The sequence below is a fragment of the Echiichthys vipera genome (assembly GCF_963691815.1).
Source record: "Echiichthys vipera genome assembly, chromosome: 1".
NCBI classification, from domain to species: Eukaryota; Metazoa; Chordata; class Actinopteri; order Perciformes; family Trachinidae; genus Echiichthys; species Echiichthys vipera.
In genome coordinates, this window is record NC_139826.1 from 9,071,800 (window position 1) to 9,099,237 (window position 27,438).

General features: G+C 39.4%; 2 protein-coding genes across 2 annotated transcripts in view; one reads left to right on the forward strand and one right to left on the reverse strand.

Moving 5' to 3' along the window:
• Positions 1 to 2,209, reverse strand: part of mmp15b (matrix metallopeptidase 15b) — a 31,448-nt gene extending 29,239 nt beyond the window's left edge. The window contains exon 1 of the mRNA XM_083913430.1: positions 1,400 to 2,209. Coding sequence (XP_083769556.1) covers positions 1,400 to 1,519 — 120 coding nt within the window. The 5' untranslated portion in view covers positions 1,520 to 2,209. The remainder of the gene's footprint in view (positions 1 to 1,399) is intronic.
• Positions 2,210 to 5,070: 2,861 nt separating this feature from the next.
• LOC310948210 (adhesion G-protein coupled receptor G2) lies at positions 5,071 to 21,027 on the forward strand (the record flags this gene model as incomplete). The annotated part of the gene is made up of 12 exons (XM_083915256.1): positions 5,071 to 5,084; positions 6,738 to 6,879; positions 7,421 to 7,540; positions 9,140 to 9,286; positions 9,398 to 9,443; positions 9,602 to 9,696; positions 10,752 to 10,870; positions 11,455 to 11,723; positions 12,513 to 12,609; positions 18,562 to 18,691; positions 19,622 to 19,778; positions 20,936 to 21,027. 12 exons carry the CDS (start codon positions 5,071 to 5,073, stop codon positions 21,025 to 21,027), a joined length of 1,428 nt encoding a protein of 475 aa, XP_083771382.1.
• Between the last annotated feature and the right edge of the window lie 6,411 nt (positions 21,028 to 27,438).

Here is a 27,438-nt window from a genome sequence, read left to right on the forward strand (position 1 = left end):
GTTTGGAAGCTCACCTCTAATGACACACAGGGCGGTCTCTCTCTCTCTCTCTCTCTCTCTCTATCTCCCTCTCTCTCACTCTCTCTCTCTCTCTCTCTCTCTCTCTCTCTCTCTCTCTCTCTCACAACAAATTAGAGCTCAACCACTAATCACCTTCTTGTACAAGTCAGCTCTTATCTCTTGAATTGTTTCTCACCAGGATAACCACTGGACTGGCGAAACAAAAATGCAAGAAATGCTGTTCAAGTTGGCACACTATGGCGTCTAATGATACGCCTAAATAATGGTAAACAATATGTACTGGTGTACCTAATGGTTTAGAGGACAGAGAAAAAGATAAATATTACCAAAAAAAACAAGCCAAGTGGAAAGACCCCACTGGATATCTTGTTGGAGGATAGAGCTGGGTCTTGTTGGTTCTGCTCTTTACTGTAGTGACTACTGTAATAAACTAATCTGATTCCGTTCACAATACACAATGGCTCCCCTTAAGTGATGATCAGTACATGTGTCATGAGCATGAGTATAACGCTTTGCTTTAGTGTATGTTTTCCCCTTCACTGACATTTTAAAGACAGGATTCTTCAGTTGTATCAAATTAGGGTCCGGAGACCACCGAGTATTTTTACCAATTGAGTGATGGGAGTGATCAGGGGAGAAATAAAGCATCTCAGGTCATAGAGAAGTAAAATATGTTTCCTGTAGATGTGTCAAAAGGTCAAAAGAGTAGGTCACTGACAGGATTTTTGGAAATCTTGTAAAGTAAACAGCTGTAATCAGAATCAGAAAGACTTCATTGATTACTGGGGGGAGATGAGCTTAAGGTCACACTAATGTCTGTTATGTCTGCTACATTGTTGAGGACTGCTGAGGATAAAGTCATTATTTTGTAGCCTACAAATGCCACTCAATATACTTTAAGCAAATTAAGCGAACCACTATCATAATAATAATACAATCAATATTATATGCAAGGTATTGTGCACTAGAAGCTCATGGATTCCTGCATCAATTCTGAGTGGATAGGAGGTGATGACACATGTAAATAGGGATACCTTTATATCCCATTATAAGAAAAATATATAGTAGGAGCCTAATAATATGATTTATAATTGTTACAGTATGTTGCTTATCCTACGTAGTTATTTGTAATGTATCTGACTTCACCAAAGAACATTGTTTCCTAACTGTTACCCTCCGACAATGGAGCCCTGCTTTTTGTGTGAGCAAAGCACTGCTTCACACCATTGTCTTTTGGACATTTCCGAAGGGTGCGGTGTTCAAATTGTTTATGTTGATATTATAAAGTTGTCTCAAACATCTGCTGCTTCTGGTTTCATCGCAAAAAGTTAACAACGAGCGTTATATAGCCAGTTTTAGTCATATTCTGTGTTTTTACCTCTGAGTTGAAGGTGCTGTCATCCTCCGCTCCATGCGCCACGAGCGCACACAGCCACAGCGCGAGGAAGGTCCGTCTCCAGAGCAACGGGAAGCAACTGTTCCGCGAGGAGGAGGCCATGGTCCGGACACACGGGAAACCTGTCGCCGTTCGTCGTGTTTGACTAACGACGGTGTAATGCGGTGTCGTTGACGAGTTTTTACACGCAGTGTTGTTAGTTTAAGCGGCAAAAGCCGGAATAAAATACGTGTTGTAAACTATTCCCTAGCAAGAATGCTACGACAGTCTCCGACAGTCCACCTGTACCCTGGAGAAGTGCATTCCAGTTTTACAGCACTTCAAACCGACCCTCCATAAATGTCCGTGAGTGGGTCTATTAGCCCCTACGGCTTTTTACGGCGTTGACAGACCGGCTCGCCTTTCTTTCTGTATGAACTGTGCTCAGTTATCTCTAGCGGGTGTTACCCACCAGAGCGCCCGTCTCATATCAACATCAAAGTCGTCGCCTTAATATAAGTAACCTTGAAAGTGCACTTTACACAAAAGCCGCATTGCCCACTATCAGCAAAGTGGGTTCACCCCAGAAATGCTTTTTAGTAAATCATTTACCGCTAACATATTTAAACCCGGTAGGTTAATAACCTCCTGACGCGATAATGCCCGTTGGAGAGCCGTTAAATCTACCCTGAGAAAGTTGCAGAGTTCACCGCACTTGACCGACTTCTTCAGCAGTAGCGAACACGGGCACTTTGAGCTCGCGACCTCTCTTGTAACAAAAATATATATATGTGACGGTTTCTTTGCCCTCTGCATCCAATTGTCCCTTTCCCCAGAGGAAATATTCTGCGAAGCCGATACTTAGCTAGTTGCTGCCAGTCACGTCCCGAGTCAGTGCCTCTGTTTGTGTTGTCTCCCTACTGGAGCAGGACGGACACTGTGGTCCGCTGGTCTCGGTGTTTCGGTAGCCCACCTAACGTGGAGACGGCAGCGTCAAGCGTGACAGCACGGGCACGAGGGGTCCCTGTTGGGACTTTCAAAATAAAAGCTAAGTCGTCAGATTCGTTCTGACGGCTCGGATTTTAGTGAAAACAAAGACTATTATTTTGCCCCTACAAAAATAGACATTTTCTTCTAAAATGTTGTCTCGTTAACAACACACAGCCTATTAGTAGTTAATAACTTTGACATTTTTGAGGGATATAATAGGCTTCCTACTATAACATTTGACATAAGGAAACAGGGATAGCCTAACTTCAAACTGCGTCTTTGATTTTTAATGTAAAGTTAAAAGAAAAAAAGTTTCCACTCAGGTGTGATTACTCTTTGCCTCTTATTTTGAAGGCAAATCATTTCCGGCATGGCCTGTCTTTATGTGGCTGACTTGACGGAGCTGACCACTACAATACTCTAATCCACCGGGCGGACGGAGATGGAAGTGGGGAGGGAGCAGCAGAGAAACAGCCCGAGGCGGACGCCAGTAGCAAACATGACCCTCCCCCATGTGTTTTAGAGCTTCACCACAGGGCCGTGATAGCACATAACAGACAGACACACACACACACACACACACAAACACTCGCGCAAATACACACGATCTGAATATAAAAGGAACGTAGGCTACTCATAAGATGTGAGATTTAGAACAACCATTTGCTTAAATGTGATAAACCTATTACAAACCCACTGTTCATTAAGCAGAAAGAACATGTTATTACACATCACAAATACACAGAAGCACACACACTAACTGAACTTTATGTTTGCAGTGGCATCTATTTTATGTTGGCTCCATTTTTTTGCCATGTTTGAAAACAATAATAAGCAGCTGCACCATTAACAGCATATCAGTCACGTTGGAATTCTTATTAGAAATAGCCTTATTTGGGTGAGGAAGAAGCACCTGTCATCACTGCAGATGGGTTTATAGGACTGCAGAGAATGATCATAGTTCCTCAGGCAGTCCCTATTATTTGCTCACTCGGCTGAGTGACTGTGGAGAGACACGTCTTGAGATCCCTATCAGTGCATCCGATCTAAAGCAAAAGGATGTAGCTACTTGCAGAAAAGGTATGTTACTGGTTACTGGTTATAAAACCACAAATCATATCCGTAACAGCCACTAAATGATCAACACCCACACCTGTAATTTTATTCATTTAGGAGTCACAAGAAGGGTGAGAGAGGTGTTGAAACCCAAGATACCATTTGAAGTTTTTGGCAGTTCACTGTTTATGCACTTACTGTTGCTTGGTATTGCATGGAAGTATGTTTGTAAGATTCTCTGATCTTTGTGGTCAGTGGCCAGTACAGGGAAAGAGGTGCTGTAGTTTATCAAACACACACAAAGGTCACTGGTAAGCCTTCCTAACGCCCTTCTCAATATTTGAGCCCCGGTGCTTGCATTCAATTATAATGTTTCTCAGCTAGTGTTCGAGATGTTTGTACAAATGAAAACAAGATCAAATTAACAAGCAAAGCAATTTGGGATTGGAAGTAAAAAGCAGTAGATCAGCAAGATTACAAGTAAGAGTTTGACTCCTTGGAAATCCCCATTACTATAGCATCTAGCCACTTTTGCTGACAATTATAAATGCTTAAATTGACTTACAAATAAAGAGCATGTTTTATTACCCAGGGGTTTCCAGTTAGTCATGAGGATCAGCACCTGCTCAGTGTGACTCATTTTGCTTCACTCTTCTCTTCGTATCCAGGTGAGCAGTCTCTGTGATTTGTCTCAAGCAGTATCAACCCCACAGGCCAACATCAGTCAACCCCTGCCCACACACCAGTGATCTCAACTGTTGTGGCATCAACCAACCAAACATGGGGTAAATCCCTTGCTAACAGATGGCCATCCTGATAGATTTTTAAAAATTGTATTTCATTGTTTTCCTTAGTTTGTAAACACTAACATTTGTCTCCCAACCGATATACTTTGTCACTCATTACACAATGGTCTGAAGAAAATCACCGGCAACAGTAGCATTACAATTGGTATCACAATCGTTTTTTTTCCTCATATAAAATGTTTCCATTATAATCAGAAGAATGGCACCGCTTTATTACATGGGCTATGTTTCCTTACAGTATACAGTAAGTTACAGAATCAGAAACACTGCAATACGTTTTAGTAGGCTTTATTTTCCTCATTATGTAAAGTAATTCAGTGATGCAACACAAAATAAACATATTCATTTTAAATGCATAGTATTCTCGCTACAGATATATACAACTGTGCAAGTCTTCTGCATTTGGCTACAACTTTTCATCCACATCACAGCTGACGTCCTCCTTATGTCATCTCCTTCACCTGGCACTGTGTTGAAAAGGTTGAGTTTGAGTGAGAAAACTATTCATGAAGTGATATTCACTGCTGCTATGCTGAATAAAGAGAAATGTGCCTAACCAATTTTTGTAAAAACTGTAAGTAAAATGTACTTGTAACTTGTAATTGAGGGAGAACAATTTGATTTGATTTTGATATAAATTGATATAGAAACTTCAATCAAAAATTAAATATAGAAAGAGTCATAATAGACCTTGTTTGCAGTTTGAAGTGTCCTGTCAACAGTTATACAGACTCTTCTTTTACAATGGCCTATGGGGAAAATGCTTTTTGGGCTGCATGGGTACTGAGAGGCAGCACCGTATCCAACCTGTTTAATACACCCATGGTTAACAGACGGTAAGTCAACACAGTAACATTGAAACACTGAAAAAATGACATTTCATAATGTCTTCTGAATACTGAATATGTGGGGCTTGCTATAGACTGTGTAGTCAGGAGGTTTTTTTTAGTGTGTATGAGTGCATGACTTATACAGCAGGATATTATTTGCAGTGCAATTTGCCGATCAAGCCAGGAGAGACACAATTCAAAATTTCACCATTATACAGTACTGATGGAGGAGGAATGATATCAAAAAAGTGGACAAAATCACAACATACTGTATATAACATATGCATACAACTCTCAAAAACTTGTTTCACTTCTTTTTTATGTGATACTCCCCTCTGTTGGTAAGAGTACTGACATGCAGCCCTAAACCAAGAACTGTGTATATTAACCAATGCGCTGCTGATGAACAAGCTTCTAAAGCAAAACATCAGTTATTGGCTTCATGTGGAAAGTATGCACAGTGTTCAACGTTGAGTTTAATCTTGTTTTAGTTAGTCAATGGTGACAGAGGCAAGAGAATATTTTAGATTTCTGTCTGTTGCTGCTTCCTCTTTATTTCCAAATCTCATTTACATGCTTGTTTTTTTGTCAACTTCCTAGGAAGCACTATGATTTCAGCAGGTTACCTCACTTGGGTTTGTCTGGTTGGTTGTCACATCAGTTGTACTCTGTATTGTCTTCAGACAAGATCATTTCTACACGGACTCAGCAACATGAAAAGGTATGCTTTGTTTGGAGTCTCTTTAGTTCAGAACCACCTATTTAAGTTATTTAATATTCATGCTGATATTAGACCCAATGATTTTTATGTAGGGAAATGACTGTAAACATACTTCATGTTATTTACTGTAAGCCTTACACGCAGACACTGGTGGAAGTACAAACACAATCTCCTCACGTCATGCATTCATTTATTAATCTTAACAGGGACTACAACAGCAAGTACGTTTACAGTCCCAGTTAAGATTAATAAATGACTGTGTTTGTACTTCCACCTGTGTCTGTGTGTAAGGCTTAAATACATGACGTCAGAGTGGTCAGATTTAATGTCTATTTCTTTGTCATACATTTGTGACATATGTCTGTTAGAGCTCAGACAGGTTTTTGTTCTAAATGAATCCTCTTCACTTCACAGGAGGAAGTGGCAGCTCCTCTGTTGCCTGGTCCTGTCTTTGGTCTCTCATAACATTTCCTGTAAAAAGCCTGATAAAAAAGATTCAGGTTCGGGTCGCAAACATTGTTTTAAAACGAAAAAAGGTGAGATGCTACAATATACCTTATGTTTTTGTTACTATTATTTGCGTATATCTTGAAAATCAATTAATATTTAAGTTACTCTACAGATGTTCCGGCCACCAGGGATTGCATGAAAGATGTAAACAGCATTTTGAAGAATGGAAACAACAGGGACATTATTGAGTAAACATCTTAATTCTATATAAAATAACACATTTATCTGAATATATGAATAAATATCTGTTGTTATTATTATGTTGGTATGAGTATCTGTGCTTGTTCATGAGTAATAACATTTACAACTTACCTAAGAATGTGGGGGTTGAGGTTGAAATTGGAATTATGGATAAGGCATTCAGTGACCCATAATTTATGTTAAGGAAAACTGATGTATGTTAATCATTTCTTATCCTTCTCTACTAGAGCCATGGAGACCGTAGAACAGATTCTAGAAGAAACGGAGGTGACTAATACTACATCCATTGCTGTCGACCGTTTGGTGGCCGTCCTGCACAAACCCAAAGGCCGCTTCAAAGGCCTTAAAATTTATGCCAGTGAGAATGAGGTAAGACCCCTAACTGAAATAACTTGACAGGCTGGGTCGCCATGAAATTGTGTACAGACATTCATGGTTCACAGATGATGAATTGTACTAAATCTGCTGATCCCTTGACCATCAGGTTGACCTCAGGTAACTTTTTTCCGGCCTGGTCCAGAGATGTACTGTACAGGACTGCTCCAAATTTGTAAGAGGAGTAGAGTTCTTGTAATCTAACTATATAGCCAGAAATTCCTTGCTTTATAGTTAGATTACAAAATCCATCAAAGAAAAAAAAATGCTCTTTTCTGCTTTGACTTATCAAAGGAAGGTCAGGGGGTTGTTTCAGCTGTGGGACATTACTCCAAATTGGTAGTGATTGGACTTTTTCCAAAGATGTTAACGCTAGCTTAATGATTTCACCCCAGGCTTTAAACTTTGTTCAGACTGTAGGCTATTGTTTACAAATTCAAATTATTTCCCTACTGATGACAAGATATAAATGCAGCTGTGATAATTGCAGGTATTTACATGTTTCCATGTTTTTGTCTGTGTGCCACTGCTATAGGCAATGTCAAACAATGCTGTCACCAACGGCAAAGTGAGTGTTCAACTGCCGAGAGAGTTGGATGTTGGATCGGACAACACGATTGTGTTCTGCATGCTTACCTTGCCTGAAACAAATGGGGTCAGAGACTACACTTTTTATGTAACATAACGTAGAAGACAATCTGCAGAGCTATTGTCCAAAAGATAATACATATTTTTGCATTGTAATTACACTGTCAACCTAAATTAAAGAACCTCTCTTGGTTTTGCATGTTTTATCCCATTTTTTAAAAATGCCATCGTTTTTTTAGAAAACAGCTTAGTACACAGGGCAACACAATTCAAGCAATCCAGCTTAATCCATTTACCTAAACCATATACTGTATGTTTAAGTGAAAACCAAGGGACCTAAATTGTCCATATGTCCATATGTCCTGGTTTAACGTTGACCTGCAGTTTGTGCCGTTTTTGTGGTTGCCTGCAGTTTTGCAGTAGAACTTACGATGGCGAGGTGTGTTTACTGTTGTTTTCGTGCTTATATTTCTGTAATTTAAGTAGTAGAAAGTTGTAGAAAAGTGGTTTGTTTTTGGATTTATTATCAATCTGGGCAATATCCATTAATATGAATGTACAGACACTGCAGTTGAACATGCCCTTGTCTTAATTTATCAGTAGCATATTAGTGGTGTCATGTTATGTAAGTTGCAAGCAAGGACAGTTTTAAAACCAGAGTGGTCCTTTACTGTGGTATTGTGTTAAAAAACCTTTTTGTAAATAACCCAAATAGTTGTAATGCATTGCTTTTCTGTGGTTATGAAAAAAATCCACCCTGTAGCACCCTCAGGATTATTTGTATTACTAGTATTGGTTATTCTCTACTGGCTGCATGAGTTAGAAAGTGGGATTGGTCTGCTTCATTTAAAGAGAAAACAAGATTTGGGCCAAGTTTATGAAAAGAGGAACACTAAGAGGAATGTTGCAAATCTGCCTTTGTGGCTGGCATGTGATCATTTTTCTTACTAATTGACTCAATAGGTTCAAGCTTGTAAATTGGAATTAACACATGGAGGACAAAAGCAAGTGAGATGAACAGGGCACAGGTTCATTCATTTGAAATGGGTTATGAACAGCATTGTTGTATTTCATTAATATGATTTGATGAAATAGGAATAAGTCACAGTAGTAGGTAGAGCTACTACAGTACAAATACATTGCATTTACATGCATGTGCATTTCAGTCTTTGATGTTAAACTTGTATTTTTAATCTCTGGTTATCTGCATGGTCACATTTACTGTAGATAATGTGGCACATATAAAGAGCTGCAGTTCATTGTAATAGGAACACGCTTGTAACTGTTGATGTGTTTTTTTACTGCTTTACTATTAAAAAGTAAAGGTCTCTTAGGGTCAATGTTTTGTTCAAATGTTCAACAATCACACTGGCAGAAATCCTTCACAAAAGAGGAAGCGATGTAAATTCCTGACAAAATATCATATCCTCCATTGGTGCAGCATCCGCAGGCAACAAACAACTGTCACTTTTTTCTTTCTTTGCTATTTTTGCTCTTTTTAAGGAAAGTGGGCAATAATAGACTGATAATATCAAACTGTGTCAGAGGATGACAGGGTGGATTTTTCCTTTAAACACAGTAAAGGTTCTTCACAAAAGTGTTCACATTTAAGAATGATCTTGCATAAACTGTGAGAGCAACTGATTGACTGTATTTTTTCCTGTAGACACTATGGGGAAAAACAGTATATGAGAACAGACTGATCGGCGTGAGTGTGCGGGGCAAGAATATTTCAGGACTACAGGAGCGCATCAACATCACAGTGAATCTTACTAGAAATGGAACTCTGACTTCATTCTCCAAATCATTTAATGTAACCTTAACTTCTGTATCTTTTGCCCATCAAAAATCATTTTAAATCATATATATATATCCTATATAATATAAAATAAAAATGTAAACCTAGCATATTGTTGTGTCACAGGAAACCCAAGAACCCAAGTGTATGTTCTTTAACTTTTCAACAAAGGGTGAGTAACTATTCACATCTGTCAGGAAGACAATTTGTTTTTGTAATGTAGACAAGTCTGCTTTTAATGCGCCTTCATGCACGACCAGCAAAGTGAGTCAATGTAATTCAAATGTGTCCAGATCATGGATAAGTCTTTCTGTTTGTTCGACTTACCAGCATATAGTGAGGATGGCTGCCTAACCCTCTGGAAGCGTGGTCAGAGTCACATCACCTGCTCCTGTGACCACCTCACATACTTTGGCGTGCTCATGGTAGGCTGGACCTTTTTTGTCATACAAAGTAGAATTGTAGAGAGACAATCATAACAAATTGGAACAGACGTTTACTGAAACAAAATATTCAGCAGGTGAGCATCTGAAACGGCTTTCATATGTGTGTGTGATGCTTTGTTTATGGTAGTGATCGATTGAACAATTCTTAAAAATAAAGTATGATATTTGAATACAGATATTCTACAAAAGGTCATTTTCACAGCAGACTTTTAGACTTTTCACAGTAGAAGAAGTACAGGTGTTACTTATATCATTAACAATGGCTTCAATCTATTCAAGTAGCATAGTAAGTCATGACTTTGATAATGAACCAGTACCAGCAGCCAAGTAGAATTCAGTCATAATTTGTTTTAGTATTTACACCTTTGCTTTTCTTACTGTGACGTAAAAAAACACCCTCCATAGAAATTCCTATTCAATTGCTGCAAGCTACTATTGTGAGTAGATGAATTTACTTCATACCCAGAAAATACATTCAGCACATCAGTGATATCTGGGCCGTGCCAAAGAGAACTCTTTAACAAAAATAGGTGTAAATACAATGAACAATATACCTACAGTATATAGCAGATAACCTGTTAGCATGACCTCCCAACCATTAGACCTTTCACTAAAACATATCATAAATAACTACAGTATGTTTCCTATAATTGCCATGACTTTACCAGACATTTCCCTCAAAGGTACATTGTACATGGTCATGAAGTAAAAAGTGGCAATATCATGATGAAAGACACAAATCAAAATGATCAGGGAAATATCCTGGTATATTGAAGTAGCAAAAGTGAAAGTAGTCACTGTGCACCAGGGTGTTTTATAATGAACATACTAATAAATTAACAAAAGGTATTTCATACTAAACCCAGTGAGAATGGAGTGAATCTTAATTATATGCATGTAGTCTGACTTAGTGGATCCATGCATCATGATTTATAAGCTTATCACTTACATGTAAATCATTAATAAGCACTTAAATGTAATGAAGTAAAAAGATAAAATTACCCTTTAAAATGTAATTTTGTACTTTTCCTCAGGTGTCGTCTCCCTCCCTTTCATCTAAAGACCAAGAGATTTTGTCATACATCACTCTGATTGGCTGTGGTCTTTCTCTTTTTGCCCTGGTTATCACGGTTCTGCTCTTCATCACAATCAGGTCATTTATTCTTCTGTCTCCTGTCCTTCATCCCTCCTTATACCTTCGCTCCATCCTCTCACATATTTTCAGGAGCAGCTGCTGATTCTTTTCTTGCTGTACTTTCTTAACGTCTGCATTTCTTGCATGATTTGTTACTTTACTTCTTTCCATCACTGTAAAATGCACATTTTGTCTCTTTCTCTTATGCCATCCTTCCTTCTTTATTTTATTTCTCCCATCCACCATTCCTTTCCCAGGCAAGTGAGATAAAAATAAACAGTGTGAAATTGTTATCACAACTATTTATGACTTAAGGACAAGTGAAAAAAATAAATAAAGGTTTTGCTTCTCCTTGGCAACTTCTTTTTCACAGATAAAGAAATAAAAATGGAAGTAACATAGAAAAATGATCCTGGCAAGCATTTTTTTCCCACGTGTTCTTAAGTTACAAACAAAGAAGGAAAAATAATTTAGATTAGACTCAGAAAATGGCTGCCTCTCGGGCTTTTGTATTTTTTTCCACCTCTTTACATGACCCAATTTCAGTGTCATCACGATATGCACACACATATACTACATATCAATTATTTTCTTTCTCACAGAAAAGTCAGAGCGGACATCTCTATGAAGGTCCACATCAACCTCGCCATTGCCCTGATCCTCCTCAACGTGCACTTCCTCCCAAGCCAGACGGTGGCAGCACTGTCATCCACTGGGCTTTGTCTTTACATGGCCCTTGCTCTTCACTACTCCCTGCTGGCCACTTTCAGCTGGATGGCCCTGGAGGGGTTCCACCTCTACCTGCTCTTGGTCAAAGTCTTCAACATCTATATCAGGAGATACTTGCTCAAACTCAGTGTGGTGGGATGGGGTGAGTGGAGTCGCCAAAGCAAGGAACCTACAAGTGTCCAGTATCAGTCAACAAAATCTTGATTGACTGAACTCTAAAGCAGTGGTGGGAGAAATACTCAGATCTTTTACTTAAGGCAGTGGTGAAAAGTAACTAGATATGTTTACTCAGGTACTACACTTAATTACAATCTTCAGGTACTTGTTCTTTACTTGAATATTTACATTGTATCCTATTTTATACTTCTACCCCTCTACATTTCAAGTTTCTATATTTCTTACTCCGCTAAGTTTATTTAGTAACTGTAGTTATGCTGCACATTCAGATTCATAATATAAATATGGAGAATTGGTCAAATAATTTGTTGGTTTATTTATCTATTTTGTTGGTTCATTTACTTTCTGTTTATTTATTCACAAAAAGCAACATTTTCTCTCTATTCTCTTTTATTTCTTTTCTTTTCTCACATGTTTGAAATAAAAACCTAAAACCTTAACCTAATATAAATCAACTGATGAATGATGCATTATTATAGATTGAGCTATACCAGAAATACTGTATAGCTATAAAGCTATAAATAACACATTAATGCATTAACAATATAATCCAATAATATATATATATATATATATATATATATATATTTATACCTTGTACTTTAAGTATATTTTGATGCTAATACTTTTGTTCTTTTAACATTATCAACATGTAACAGTTTTTTTACACTATTAGTATTAATTGATATAAATAACTAATTAATTAGTACTTCTGGTAGAAAGGTTCATCCCTTACTTAATCCTCGTGTTCCAGGTATCCCTGCAGTCATTGTATTCCTGGTGGCCATCATTGACAGCAGTTGGTATGGACGTTTTCCTCTGGACTCATCAAACCCCAACAGCACCGAAATGTAAGGACAAAGCAGGAAATCATTTGCAAGCATGTACAATCCAGATTAATAGTGAACTAATGTTTATTAAGTGTTTTGCATGTGCAGCAGAGTTTCTGTGTATTTGAATGTGTTTGGAAATGGTGCACAAAACCCAGTAACTGCAGTATAGATAATAGCTCCAGGGATACTTTAACTGCGTACAGCTGCATATTTAGTCACCTGAACTGACATTTTATTTTATATTACAAATTTAAAAATGTGAATGAGATTAAACCCTTACCTATACTCTCTCTCTCTCTCTCTCTCTCTCTCTCTCTCTCTCTCTCTCTCTCTCTCTCTCTCTCTGTGCGCATGCGAGGGAGTGGGCGTGGCTGAGTGCGGCCGCTGTGCCAGCGTCTCTGAACCTTTACTCTTTCTTTCTATCTTTATTTCTCTCCTTCTTTATCCTTTTCTTTTATTCTTTCGGTTTGTTGGTTTATTGTTTGTTTAGTATAATTTAGTTGTTTAGTTTCCTCTTGCCGAGGCTTTGCCGTGCTGGAAGTATGGCAGCCTCAGGCACAGAGAAATTTGAATCTTTAACGCGGCGACATGGCATTAAAATAACATCTAGTGCCAGTGTCGAGGCTTGCAGCTTAGCTGTAGGTGAAGTGATTGGTCATGATAAGATTGTTTCTGCTGCTCGAATGAACAGCGCGGTTGTTTTATTTTTGGCCTCAATAGACCTGGTAAACGCCATTGTTGAGAGTGGGGTTGTAGTTGGTGGGACATTCACTACAGTTTTCCCTTTATCATCCCCCTCCAAGAAAGTGATCCTTTCTAATATTCCCCCGTTCATTAAGGATGAGATAATCAAAGAAACTCTCTCCCGCTATGGCAAGCTGGTGTCCCCCATTAGGAAAATCGCTATTTCTACTAATTCTTCACTGCTCAGACACGTTGTTTCATTTAGACGATTTGTTTACATGATTGTGGACAACAACAGTGATTTAGATTTGACTATGAATGTGACGGTAGAAGGGTTTAGCTATCCTATCTACGTTTCCTCTTGTTTGATGAAATGTTTTACTTGTGGGCAAACCGGACATCTGGCGCGGGCCTGTCCTGATAAAATGGCTGAGCCGGCTACCGATGGACTTACGGTGGTGACTAACGTTAACGGGGAGAAGAGTGAGGAGGGACAATCCACTCTCCGTAATGTTTCCACTGTTGAAGGGGGCCATGCAGAGGGAGAGGGAACGGTGACTCAGTCAGAGTCCAACTCGCCCGACGTTAGCCCTGTAACCCCGGTAAGTGAATCCATTCTTACACTTGGCGCTGATGTCTCCCACAACAGTGTTGTAGACACAGATCAGACTGATGATGATGCAGAAGACGAAAGCTCCCAAATGGAGGCAGATGAAGGCGACTCAGCTTTTAAAGTCCCTCGGGCTAGACAAAAGAGGAGACGGAGTCAGCCTAGTGATTCTGATAAAGCTAAAACTGCGAAGGTTCATAGCGTTCAAAGGAAAACGAATGAATCGGAAGGCGAGTTTGACTCTGACTGCAGCGTCGGCTGCAGTATGCGGTTGAGTGGCGTCACCGCTCAGTCATACTCCGTAGATGACATTAAACATTTTCTGAAACAGACGAAGAATGCTAAGAAAGTTCAAATTGACAATTATTTTCCTGATGTGGAGCAATTTATATCTAAAGCAAAACTTTTCATGGCTGAAGGTCTTGTCACAAGGCAAGAGGGTTACCGTCTAAAAAAGTTTTTAACGAACTTAAACGCTCTGTTGAATGACACTGATATGAAATAAGTTTTCTTTATTTAGTTTTTTCATGTCTAACGTTACTTTTTCCTTTTGTCTTTTTCTTATGAGTGTGGTTCGCATAGCTTCCCTGAACATTAATGGGGCAAGAGACCCCTTGAAGAGGGCCCAGCTTTACGAACTGTTCAGTGTAAAGCGCTTAGATGTGGTCCTCCTGCAGGAGACGCATAGCGATACTGCAAATGAAGTCGACTGGGCTTTAGAGTGGGATGGGCTCTCTCTTTTGAGTCACAACACTTCTGTTAGTGGTGGTGTTGCCATTTTATTTGCAAAGAATTTCACTCCAGTTTCCCATGAGGTTGTGGAGGTTATACAAGGCAGGCTGTTTAAAGTCAGGGCACAGTTTGAAAACAATGTGTTCATTTTCATTTGCATTTATGCTCCCACCAAGGCAGCGGATAGAGTGTCTTTTCTGGACAAGTTATCCACTACTATAGCTGGGTGTAACAGTGATGATTATCTGTTTGTGGGTGGTGATTTTAATTGCACAGAACTTGACCTAGATAGGAACCACATGGAGCCACACATGCTCTCACGTAGAAAACTTAGTCAGTGTATACACATGCATGATCTGAGTGATGTGTGGAGAACTTTTCATAAAGAGCACAGGCAGTATACTTGGACTCACGCTCATGATGGCAGGATTTCCATGGCCAGGCTTGATAGATTTTATACTTTTAAACATCATGTAAACATTTTTAAGAATTGTGAGTTTTCCCCTGTGGCGTTCTCTGATCATGGGCTGGTCCTGTGTGGGGTCATTTTGAAGTCTGTGAAACCAAAAAGTGCTTACTGGCACTTTAATACATCCCTCACTCATGACAAATATTTTAAAGATGTCTTTAAGATTTTCTGGGCTGGTTTCAGGGGGAGCAAGGCGTCTTTTGCTTCGTTGCAACAATGGTGGGATTTTGGAAAAGTACAAATCCAACAGTTATGCAGACAGTATTCTCAAAACATCACAAGCGACAGAACCCGGTCTATTGAGATTTTGGAAGAGGAGTTAAAGGAAATTCAAAATTTGGCCTACTCTACTGGGAATCATTTTGACATTGAAAATCTGGCAGAAAAAAGGAATGCATTAGCTGAGCTGTTAGGGATAAATGCTAAGGGTGCTTTGGTACGCTCGCGGTTCCGATGTGTGGAGCAGATGGATGTTCCTTCAAAGTTCTTTTTTAACCTGGAGAAGAAAAATGGCCAGAAAAGATTTATTCATTCTTTGAAATCTGAGTCTGGTTTTTTATTGACTGATGATCGGGAGATTCGAAACAGAGCCACTCAATTTTATCAGGATCTATACAGGAGCGAACTTGGGGTGGGAGGGTCTGACAGTTCCTTTCTGAATGATCTGCCACAAATTCCTGTTGAGTCCTATGCTGAGCTTGACGCTGTCTTAACACTGGATGAACTGGAGAGGGCCCTTCAGGGTATGGAAAGTGGTAAAGCCCCGGGCCTAGATGGCATCCCTATGGATTTTTATAAATCTTTTTGGTCAGAGATAGGTGATGACTTGCTTGCCGTGCTCAACGATAGTCTTGCTGGGGGGCACCTGCCGGTGAGCTGTCGTAGGGCGGTCCTCACCCTTCTTCCTAAAAAAGGCGATCTTACTGATATCAGGCACTGGAGACCTGTGTCGCTCTTGTGTAGTGACTATAAGATTTTGTCTAAAGTCTTGGCCAATAGACTATCCAAGGTAATGGACCAGGTCATTCATCCGGACCAAACATATTGTGTTCCCAGTAGATCTATTTTTGATAATGTGTCTCTGGTTCGTGATGTTATTCATGTTTCCAAGCTTCTTGGTATTGATGTGGGACTGGTTTCACTAGATCAGGAAAAAGCCTTTGACAGGGTGGAACACAGTTATTTATGGGAAGTTCTGCTTGCCTTTGGTTTCAGTGAAGGCTTTGTAAAAAAGATCAGGGTCCTGTACAGTGATGTGGAGAGCATACTCAAAGTCAATGGTGGTTTAAGTGCTCCTTTTAAAGTCGGTAGAGGTGTAAGACAGGGCTGTCCTCTGTCTGGTATGTTGTACTCTGTAGCAATAGAACCTCTTTTACATAGGTTAAGAGGGGCCTTAAGCGGTTTATCTATACCTGGTTTTAATTTTCCGGCTTGTTAATCAGCTTATGCGGATGACATAGTCCTGATGGTTACTGGGGGTGGGGACATAGAGGTAATTGTAAATATACTTACTGCTTATGGGTTAATTTCATCAGCCAGAGTTAACTGGCCTAAAAGTGAGGCTCTATTGCTTGGCAAGTGGGAGGAAGGGGAGCCAAGGCTCCCTGATGGTCTAGGGTGGAAAAAAGATGGGTTCAAGTATTTGGGTGTTTACCTGGGGGATGACCCATTCCTCCAGAAAAACTGGGAAGGTACAGTGGAGAGTGTCACTGGGCGGCTTGAAAGCTGGAGGTGGTTGCTGCCAAAAATGTCGTACAGGGGACGGGTGCTCATTATAAATAATCTAGTGGCATCATCCTTTTGGCATCGCCTGGCCTGTTTGGATCCCCCACCTGAGTTTTTAACTAAACTACAATCCATTGTTGGAAACTTTTTCTGGGACAAGTTACACTGGGTACCAAAATCTGTGCTGTTCTTGCCTAAAGATGAGGGGGGGCAGGGTCTCATACACTTCCATAGCAGAATTGCTGCTTTTAGGTTGCAATTTGTGAAAAGACTTCTTACTGGGCCCACAGTTGTGGCCTGGAAGCTTCTAAGCTGCACAATTTTAAAAACTTGTGGGGGGCTGGGGCTTGATAAATCACTTTTCTTGACAGCACCGGGTGGGATCGATGGCGCGAGGCTACCTCCGTTCTACCGTTCTCTCTTTAAAGTTTGGAGCACGTTCAATGTACAAAGGCAGGGGGAACAGACCTCCTTACACTGGCTCCTGCAAGAACCTGTGGTCGGTGGAGCGAGAATGGACATTTCCTCTTTCAGTTTCCCCTCGCTCCAGAGGAGTTTTCTTGATTCAAGGATTGTGACACTGAAGGATGTAGTAGACCTGGCAGGTCCTGATTTCCAGGATGCAAGGCGCTTTGCTGCCTCAATGGGGCTCAGGTCCCTTCGTGTGGCCACACAGCTCCTGGACAAGTGGCGCACAACCTGCACTGCGGATGAGTCCGCACTGCTTGGGATCTATTGCGCTGGAGCAGTGCAACCGGACATATTTGCTGACTTCCCTGGGTTGGAGCTCTCACCAATTTTGAATGGGGTCGCTAGCCCGCTCTTATCAAAGGCTGCCACAGTTGGACTGAGCATTGCAACTGGAAAACAGTTTTACCATGCATGTGTGAAGGTTTTTAACAAAAAGTGTTTAGGAAGCAGGGCAGACACGCCCTGGCGCACTGTTTTAAAACTGAGTGTAAATGTAAGACCAGAGTGGAGAGCACTTTATAAACCACCATTGCCTAAGAGGGTGGGGGATCTGCAGTGGAGGCTCCTTCATGGGGCGCTAGCTGTCAATGCTTTCGTTTCTATTTTAAATCCAGCTGTTTGTCAGGATTGTCCCTTCTGTTTCCAGAGGGAAACGGTGTTTCATGCCTTTTTGCACTGTGCAAGGCTTTTGCCTTTGTTCACAACATTGGGTCGTTTGTTTGATTGTTTTAATGAAGAGTTTTCCTCAGAGACTTTTATTCTTGGTTTTAGGTATCAGAGAAGGAGACAGAATGTGTGCAAACTGTTGAATTTTATTCTGGGTGAAGCAAAACTGTCCATTTATGTCAGCAGAAAGAACAAAAATGAGAGTCAACCTGGAGACGATGCATCAGTTCTGTTTCCTGCCCTTGTTAAAGCAAGAATATTGGTTGATTTCCAGTTTTATAAACTAATGCAAGATCTAGAGGCTTTTGAAGCTGTGTGGTGCTGCAAACAGGCACTTTGTACTGTTACTGAAGGCAATTTGCATTTCAGTCTTCTCCTGTAATTCTTTTTTCTTCCCCTGATCCTTTCTTCATTTAGAGATTTCTGTACAAAATGCTAACTTGTTTTGAATTGCCTGTTTGTTTGTTTGCTATTTGGTAGAGCAATAAAGAATCTTAAAATCTCAAAAATCTCTCTCTCTCTCTCTCTCTCTCTCTCTCTCTCTCTCTCTCTCTCTCTCTCTCTCTCTCTCTCTCTCTCTCTCTCTCTCTCTCTCTCTCTTTTTTTTGTGTAGATGCTATATAAGCAATATCACAGTGAAGATGGTGACTACAGTGGGCGTGTTTTGCTTGGTCTTCTTCTTTAACATGACCATGTTAGGGGTGACAGTCAGGCGCGTTGTGAGTCTCCGCAAGAGCAAAGAGGTTCGAGTCAATCTACACTCTTTGCATTCTGATCTTCTTAAGTCCTTAAAACTGCAACTGGTCTTTATCAGATTGGTCTGCTCATTTCTTTGTGTTTCTTGCTGTCAACATATCCAGTGACACCAAAAAACAACAACACGTTGATCCTTCTAACAAGTATTGTCTGTGTATTCAAAGCCCAATCAATGCGGCATAAATGCTTCATTGTTGTCCGAAAACTATTAAAAACAAATCACTGAGGCACACTGTTGCACTGGGAGACAAATTCCATCAATACACACCGACACAATTGTTGTAAATATTGACCTGGAGTCTTAATTTAAAATGAAACTACATATTAAAATTTTCAGTTAAATTCAATTCAATTTTATTTACAGTTTTTCTCAGTCACTTTGATACATTTCTCAGATCAGAATTGAAATTCTCAAAACTAATCTTCACATCACTGTGTCACTTGTGTACATAAAATAAAAAGCAGTTTCTCATTTCTTTGAACTAGTTGCAAATGCTTAGGTACATCCATGCAAATGATTCTGTACAATCCTCTGCTATTTCCTACATTATCAATTGCTTATGTCATGTTGATCAAAATGTGTTATAATGGGTCTCTGTTGAATAGTCTTACCCCACACAGCATTAAGGCAATAGCTCATCACACAAGTCTGTACATGTGAAATGGTTGCCCCGCCCCTAATTAATCATAACCTTTAACCTCCTTTGTTTGATACAAACTGACTACTCAGAAGTTTTAATCAAATGGACGATGATAGTATTTTCTAGAATTGTGTATTTTCCTCAAAGCTGTTTTGATGTTCACTCTATCGGACGACATACATGTCATGGTCTCTAACTTGTAGTTTCTGATTGCCAATGACCTGCTAATGTTTCATTTCACACTATTTGTATTTGTAACTGTATTTTGCAAGTCAGTTTGGACAAGGTGACCGTGACAGAGCCAAGCGAGACATCTGTACCCTGCTGGGAGTCACCACTCTGCTTGGCATTACCTGGGGCCTGGTCTTCTTCTCATTTGGCTATCTAACCACTCCTGGCCTCTACCTCTTCTGCATACTGAACCCACTGCAAGGTCGGCACAACCTAATAAATTGTTAGCTCTGTCCTGTGGTGATGTTACTGTAAATATGACAGAAAGTGGTCCTCTTGGTTTGACACCACTACAGTAGGCTGAACATAGCAAGGCCTTACACTGATGCATGTTTATGCCCAATCTAAGTTGGTCAAAGGAATACTTCACCTTCTAATGAACTATTTGTGTATCAATTATTTACTGAGCGTTGAAGAAAAGTCTTAATGCATTGAAGACTGGATCGCGTTCAGCAACAGTAAAACATATGCTCAGCACTTCCCAAACACGTGCATTTTCACATCCAGATTACTTCAATGCATCAAGACTTTGTTTTTTGGATTCTCCATTAACTGTGTTTTTTCCCCTTGAATTCAAGGCAACACTCAATTTTTCATTTCTTTCATTACCCTTTATTTAACCAGGAATATTCACATTGAGATTTAAAATCTCTTTTCCAAGGGAGTCCTGGTCAAGACAGCAGCATAAACACACAAGTTTCACATTTAAAACCAAAACAACACACAACTAAACATGACACACAACTAAACATGATAAATCAACAAAATAAAACAGCATTAGAAATAAAAAAGCAGATCAGTGCTCAGAGACAGTGCAAATTGTAAGTCCTTAATCCTGATTTTGAAATGGTCCATGCTGATCAGGGATTCCAGTTTGAAATGATCCTGTAGTTTATTCCAAGATAGGGGTGGGGCTCAATGAGTGTCTGATGACAAATGGTCATTTTGTGGGTGAAGTTTTCCTTTAAGAGCATGAACTGTAATGTTTTTCCATGCCAGACCATACAGGGCAACTCGGAAGTCTCCCACTGTCAACATGTACATAAATTTGTACAGCCGCATCGATAGCTTCACAATAAATGGTCAAAGTCTCTCTTTTCAAATATGACACACAGGTTGATGATTTTTTAATTCCTATTGCGAACTGACAATATTACTCAATTGTCAGGAACATTGTCAAGCATAAATGATGCATAATATATGATAATATTTTATGTGCAGTGGATATTGGCCTGAGTATTTGTATATTGACAAACAGTGACATGACACAGTTAGATAGTTTATCAGTGGTATTTGCATGATTTGCATGATGATCCTCTCCTGTACTCTTACATTTTCCCTGTCACCCCTTTGACTTAGGATTCTTCATCTTCCTGTGGTTTGTGATGTCTTTGAGAAAGACTGGAAATGCAGTTACGATGAGTAGTGAAACACGCAGCAACAACAGCTGAGCCTTGACCCAACAAACCAAGGCATTTTTGTGTGTGTGTGTGTGTGTGTGTGTGTGTGTGTGTGTGCATTGGGAGTTGTCCGTTATTATAGCTATTATAGAACACAATGTTTTCATGTAAAATAATGTAGCAGAACACGCTAGTTCCAGGTAACTCATGCAAGTGACTCCAATATTTAATGTTTAGTGCTATTTTTGAATTTTGGTTGTTAATGTCATACCTTGGTTTGTTGATAAAATATTTGTGGTGAAGGGTTTATCCATCCTAGAGATGAGTCTTCTTTGTGCATACAGTGCACAACTTTTTAACAGGAAAAGGGCAAACTCCTTACAGAAAAGAAAGAATCTAGATTTGAACCATGCACAGTCTTCTTTTTTCTACAGAGAACATGCAGAAAAGTAAAAGAGAATACCATTCCTGTCCTATTTGAGTCCGCACACCAAAATAGTTGTTGTAGTGTACTGTGCATCCAGTAAACGTCTAATGTCAGTGTCACCTTTGATTGTATCGGGAAGCGCCATGGTTTTAACGATACAGAGCTCTGATATTTCAGAACCGTGGTCGAGGCCATATATTCTAGCTGTCACAAACCTTAGTCATACTTTGTACTCTAGGGGGTACTTCTGCATTGGGGTACATGAAAAATATAGTCATGTACTGTATATCACCTGATTTGAACTTAAAACCATTTTAAAATATGTCATCGGTAGCTGGAACAAAATGTGTTGCACAAGAGAGTGCACGAAAAGTAGTTAGCAAGCAAATGGTAATGTGTAAATGCTTAAAAAGAAAATGATTATAATGAAAACAATACTGTAACTAACTATATTGTTAAAAGAGGCAAAAAAATAAATGTAAAATGTTGAATGTTAAATAATATCCACTTATTGATAAATTCATACGAACACATTTGGAACCTGACAGATGGTGTTGATGAAGGGGAACTTGAATCCATCTGACAGGGTTGTGGGGGTACGTCTTAAAGAAAGGTTATGGAACCACTGATATAAACATGTACAGTTGCATCCAGTCCTACTGGAGTTGTCCAGAGATGATGCCTGCTTCAAGGCACACTTTTCTGTATTGTGTCCAGATCAGTTGTGGCACTAACTTAGTGCTGTAAGAAAGCAGCATTTTCAGTTCTGTGGCCTACGCCTACATTGCATATTGTTTTCAAAATATTCATTCATTCATCTTCGTCCCTATCAGGGTCGCGGAGGGGCTGTCGGGCGTGAGGCGTGGTACACCCTAGACAGGACGCCAGTCTATCACAGGGCACATAGAGACAAACAGAGACAGACAACCATTCACACCTACGGACAATTAATAGTCATCAATTAACCTAACGTGTGAACATGTGCATCATGCATACAGTATATATTAAACTTTTTCACAATGCCAGTGTGTGTTTTCTGCATGTATCCCCCATATTGTTTCAATGTACAGCTTTTTTAAGCTTTATTAATTCCCTTAAGGTTAGACACTACATGCTGAAACATTTTCCATGCAGTGGCCAGTTTTTGAGATTTTGGTGTCTTTCAGATTAGTGGAAATAAAACTACAGTGCTTTTTTTGTTTTGTTTTACAGCCTGAAATGATAAAACATATGTACACATTTTGCCTTACAACATTCAGGTGAAATAGTTGTATTCAAAATGTCTGAAGATGACTAAAAAATGACAAACAACAATACAATGGAAAAGTGATGAGTCCGCAGATGCAATACTTTGTGGAGGCACCTTTTGCTTTAATTACAGCCATCAGTCTGTTTGGATCTGTCTCTGCCAGCTTTATGCAGCTAGATTGGGAAATATTTGCCCATTCTTCCTGAAGAACTGTTCGAGTTCAGTCAAATTCTGTGGTGAGCACTGATGGACTGCACGTCCTGACCGATTGCTCAGTCCCTGCTGAAGAGAAACAAGCCCATAACATAATGCTGCTACCACCATGCTTCACTATAGGGATGCTGTGTTTTGGGTGGTGTGACGTGTTAGGTTTGTGCCAAACATAGAGCTTGGAGTTCAGCACAAAAAGTTAAATTTTGGTCTCAACTGACCATATCACCTTTTGCCTCAGTATCACATTTTTTCAGAAGAGGCTTCTTTCTCTCCACCCTGCCAAACATGTAGATCTTGTGAAATTGTTGTCACATGCACAGATCGACCAACCTCTGCCATTTAGACTGTAACTCCTTCAAGGTCACCATGGGCCTCTTGGTAGCTTCCCTGATCAATCTTTTCCTGGCTCGGTCATCCAGTTTGGAGGGGCGGCCCGATCTAGGTCAGGTCTGGGTGGTGCTTTATGCCTTCCACTTCTGGACAACACTCTGAACGGTCCTCAGAGGGATAGTTAATCTTTTCATATCCTTCTCCTGACTTGTGCCTATCCACAACTTTATCCTGGAGCTCCTTTGAAAGCCTCTTTCCAACCATGGTGAATTATTTGTGTTACCTTGCACTACTCAGAGTGGAATCCTCAACGAACAGCTGATTTTATTCTGAACTAAAATCAAAGTCACCACAGTTGATGTCAGGTTGAGGCCACATAACTTGGTGTGTGATCTGGAAGGTGATTGGTTATACCTGAGAATGTTTATGATGGTTATTCTAAAGGGACTCATCATTTTTCCAACAATGCTATTCCAGCTTTTCATTTTTTATTAATTTTCTGAAATTTTGAAAAACAACAACATTTCACTTGAATATTGTAATGTAAAATTTGTAAATCACACCAGAAAAATATATAATAAAATATATATATATATATATATTTTCATGTATTATCATTTCAGGCTGTAAAACAAAAAAGTGTATATTTCAAAAATAGTTTCCTAAATTCACCAAAAGCTAGTAAAAGATAATGCATCATTTACATACTTAAACATAACATTTCAGAAAACTTGTAATACAAAAAAATTATTGTCTTAATATGTGCAATTAACTGGGAAAGTTGCATGGTGATATCTATTGGTTGTTTGACCCTGTTAGACCCCCTTCCCCTGTCGTGTCACACATCAGCACACCTGGAAACTTTACAGTCATCAGTGGTTTTCCAAACCATGAGGTTATTGTTCACGATATCACATTTCTGTTGACAGACCTGTTGTACTGTAGCAGTGGAATTTACACTGTGACATCAGCTCTCGACATATAAACTTGAAGCAAACTCACCTGCAGTCATTTTATTGAACTGATAAAAAACATTATTTGCATAAAACAAATGCATCCAGCAGACCAGAACACAAGCACTACAGTTTTGAACTCTAAGCTCCTAATCATGAGGCAACCCAACTAGCACAGTTCACAAGTGCTTGTCTGGTTCATCCTGCTCACTTCAGAGGTAAGGAGAGAACTACTCTAAGTCCACTGAGTAATGTAAGTATTTGTTCAAATATCTTCTTTTTGGCAAATATCATGTTACAATCTTTATATGAAATACAGTCATTTCGGTGAATTTAATCTAACTAGAAAGGTTTAGCATTTTAACTAAGATATAGAAATATTGGTAATCATGTCCTTTTTTTTGCTGTAAAATAGTTTCCTCTATTTGGCCAACAGTGTAGTGCAATATAACAAGCCATGTCTGATTTCTTTTTGACTTATTGAGTTTTAGATTTGTATCCGTTATGCATAATTGACCCCATGTGTGTCTTTGTTTTGGAGGATTGGACTGGACGGCTTTGTCCATGAGAGGACAATCTAGTAATAATAGAAAGAACAAATGGAAAAAATAAAAATCATTCATTCAAACCGAAACTAGGTGACCTGCTTGTACCTTTTTACCACAAAACACCAGGTCCAGTTAAGGAAAGGAATAGCAGAGGGTGTCATGCAGCTTTGTTCTGTTCTATTTTTTATTGTCTGACCTTACTAAAACATTTTCTTTTGGATGTAAATTGACTTCCAGGGGAGATACTATCTGCACTAAAATGTAGCTTTATTTCTGCTTTTTATTTATTCCATCAGTCACATATTGAGAGGACGTACAATGGTTCCTTTCCTGCTATTACTCCTGCTGCCAGCATCACTGGCTGACCAAGGTACGAATGTCGGTTTTTCATTAGTTTAGGTTTTGTTCACCAAAAGGAAGAGTAATGCATCGATTCAAATTGGCAAGACTATATAGCACAGTAGAATGTAAAAGAACTGGAAAGAGTTGCTTTTGTTTAAAACACAACAAATCCAAGCGCTTATAATATTCAAAGACAAATGATCGTGCTTAGAAGGGGTCTGAGTTTCCAATGTACCATACAGTGGTAAAAGCCTTGCTGTTTCGCTTTGTTGTGCTTCATAAACTTCTCCATTCACATTCCGTACACATAAATCAGCAAGAACAAACTTTTTAGGTGATAACAAAAAAACTAAAATCTGCTTGGGCTTCACAGTGTGTCAGTGTGGTCTTTTTTAAAATAAACAAGGTCAGGATTTAGAGGTCTGTTACCGTTGTAACGAGAAAAAGTAGGCCTATCACATTCTGAAGGAAAGAATGCAGCACTAGTGAATAAGAAAAAGTCTGCTATTTAAACCATCCCTCTGTGTTTAAATTAAGTTTGTTATAACAGTGTGATAAACAAAAAGGTATATGGAAATTACAACACAACATGTTACAACATTTGTTACCATTCTATTTAACCATAGACTGTATAAAATATAGATGTAGTCGCATAACATCACCCATAGGTTTCTGATGAGCCAAAATTAAAAACAGAGTGGGTGACATGGCATCCCCATCCTGGCAATGCCTGACACACGTAACATGCATAACTATAATATAGTTTAAACAGTGAGTTATAAAATAAATTCACGCCTGTACAGTTGTGAGGAAGGTGGAAATTAGCTGACATCAAAACAGATTTCTGTACCAGGCTGTAAACATGTTTATTTCTGCTGTAAAGTTGGACATTTTTACCTGGGGGTTTATGGAGATTGTCTGTAAGTGGCCATTTGAGGAACTGCAGTTTTTGGCACTTCGAATGTTGGCTTACTTTTTTCAGCCCCAGAAGTTGCCACTTGTATTTATCGATGTGAAATGGTTATAGTTTTAAACACGTTAACGTTGTAAGATGAAGCTATTTAAAGGGGCTTTACTCGATATTTATAACATTAATAAAGCAGCAAACAGCTATTTAGTAGGTCAAGACATAGTGGAGTAATGGCGCCCTGAGCAGAGAATGAAGTCACTCTCCCTCTGTTTGTGTGTTTTCATTGCCAGTCCAGCCAATCCGTATCAGACACCAAGGACCATCCCAAAACGTTGATATTTGACGAGTTCAGAAAGGGTCGGTGACAACCATGTGGAGGCCAAAAAAAAAATCTATATTTTGAGTATAGCACCTTTAAGTTAAAGCAAAAAAACTACTTGGTTGGGTTTAGGAAAAGATCATAGACTGACTTACGTCCGTAACACAGTCCAAAAAGTCAACGTTGACTTTTCGTCACTTGTCTCCTGTGTGAAAGTCCTCTTTTCATCCACCACCCCAAACTTTTAGAATGTTTATCTTTACAACTTTGAAAAGATCAAGTTGTTTTTGGAGAGGAGGTGCTCTCTTAAAGAATGGTTTTCTTTTATTAGACTAGACTAGTCCAATTTATCTTGCTGTTACCCATGTAATCATGTTCTAAAGTAGATACATATCTGAATATCTAGAATTTTTATTTTTCATACAATAAAAGAACTTCTAAACTAAACCATTCAAACAGGCAAAATGTTACATTTTTCATGTCATTGTTCGTCAAGATCGCTTTGATACCGTACGTTTTTTCTCGTCTTCTGTCCCTGTGTTCAGTTTGTCTCAACATTTCAGATGGTGTCATTAATATCAGCGTGGCGGGAAGTGACATCGTTGATGGGCAGTCTGGTTACATAGAATGCTTGAAGGATGGATATCCTTGCCTCTTCCAATGCACATTCAGCAACATGACAGGGCTCAATGGATCATCTATTTGCTTAGAGGCTAATGTGACAACATTAGACAGCAGTGCTGTGTACAGCATAGAACAATGTGAGTAACCTGCAGACTGCTGACATCTGTGGCGGTGGGCAGAAAGGTGCTGTGGCTGATTCATATCCATCCCGACTGTCCTGTCTCCAAAGACGTGGTGACAATATATCTGAATCTTGTTTCTCTCTTCTCAGATAGCACTTGCACTGTACACTTATGCAAGAACACTACCATCTTGCCAATGATTCGCTCAATGGCTAGTGAAAGCTCTAAGATGGTCATGATGCAACTCTTCTACATAAGAGATTCATGTTCAGATCTCTTCAGTAGCAACCATGAAGTCAAGACAGCCTTCATAAGGTAAGTGTCAGACTATCTGCTGCTCTGTAGACACATTTATTTCACTCCTACCGTTTTCGGTAATATTGCTTTTAGCCATCGGGTTTAGGGATGGTCTGTCAGACTGTCAG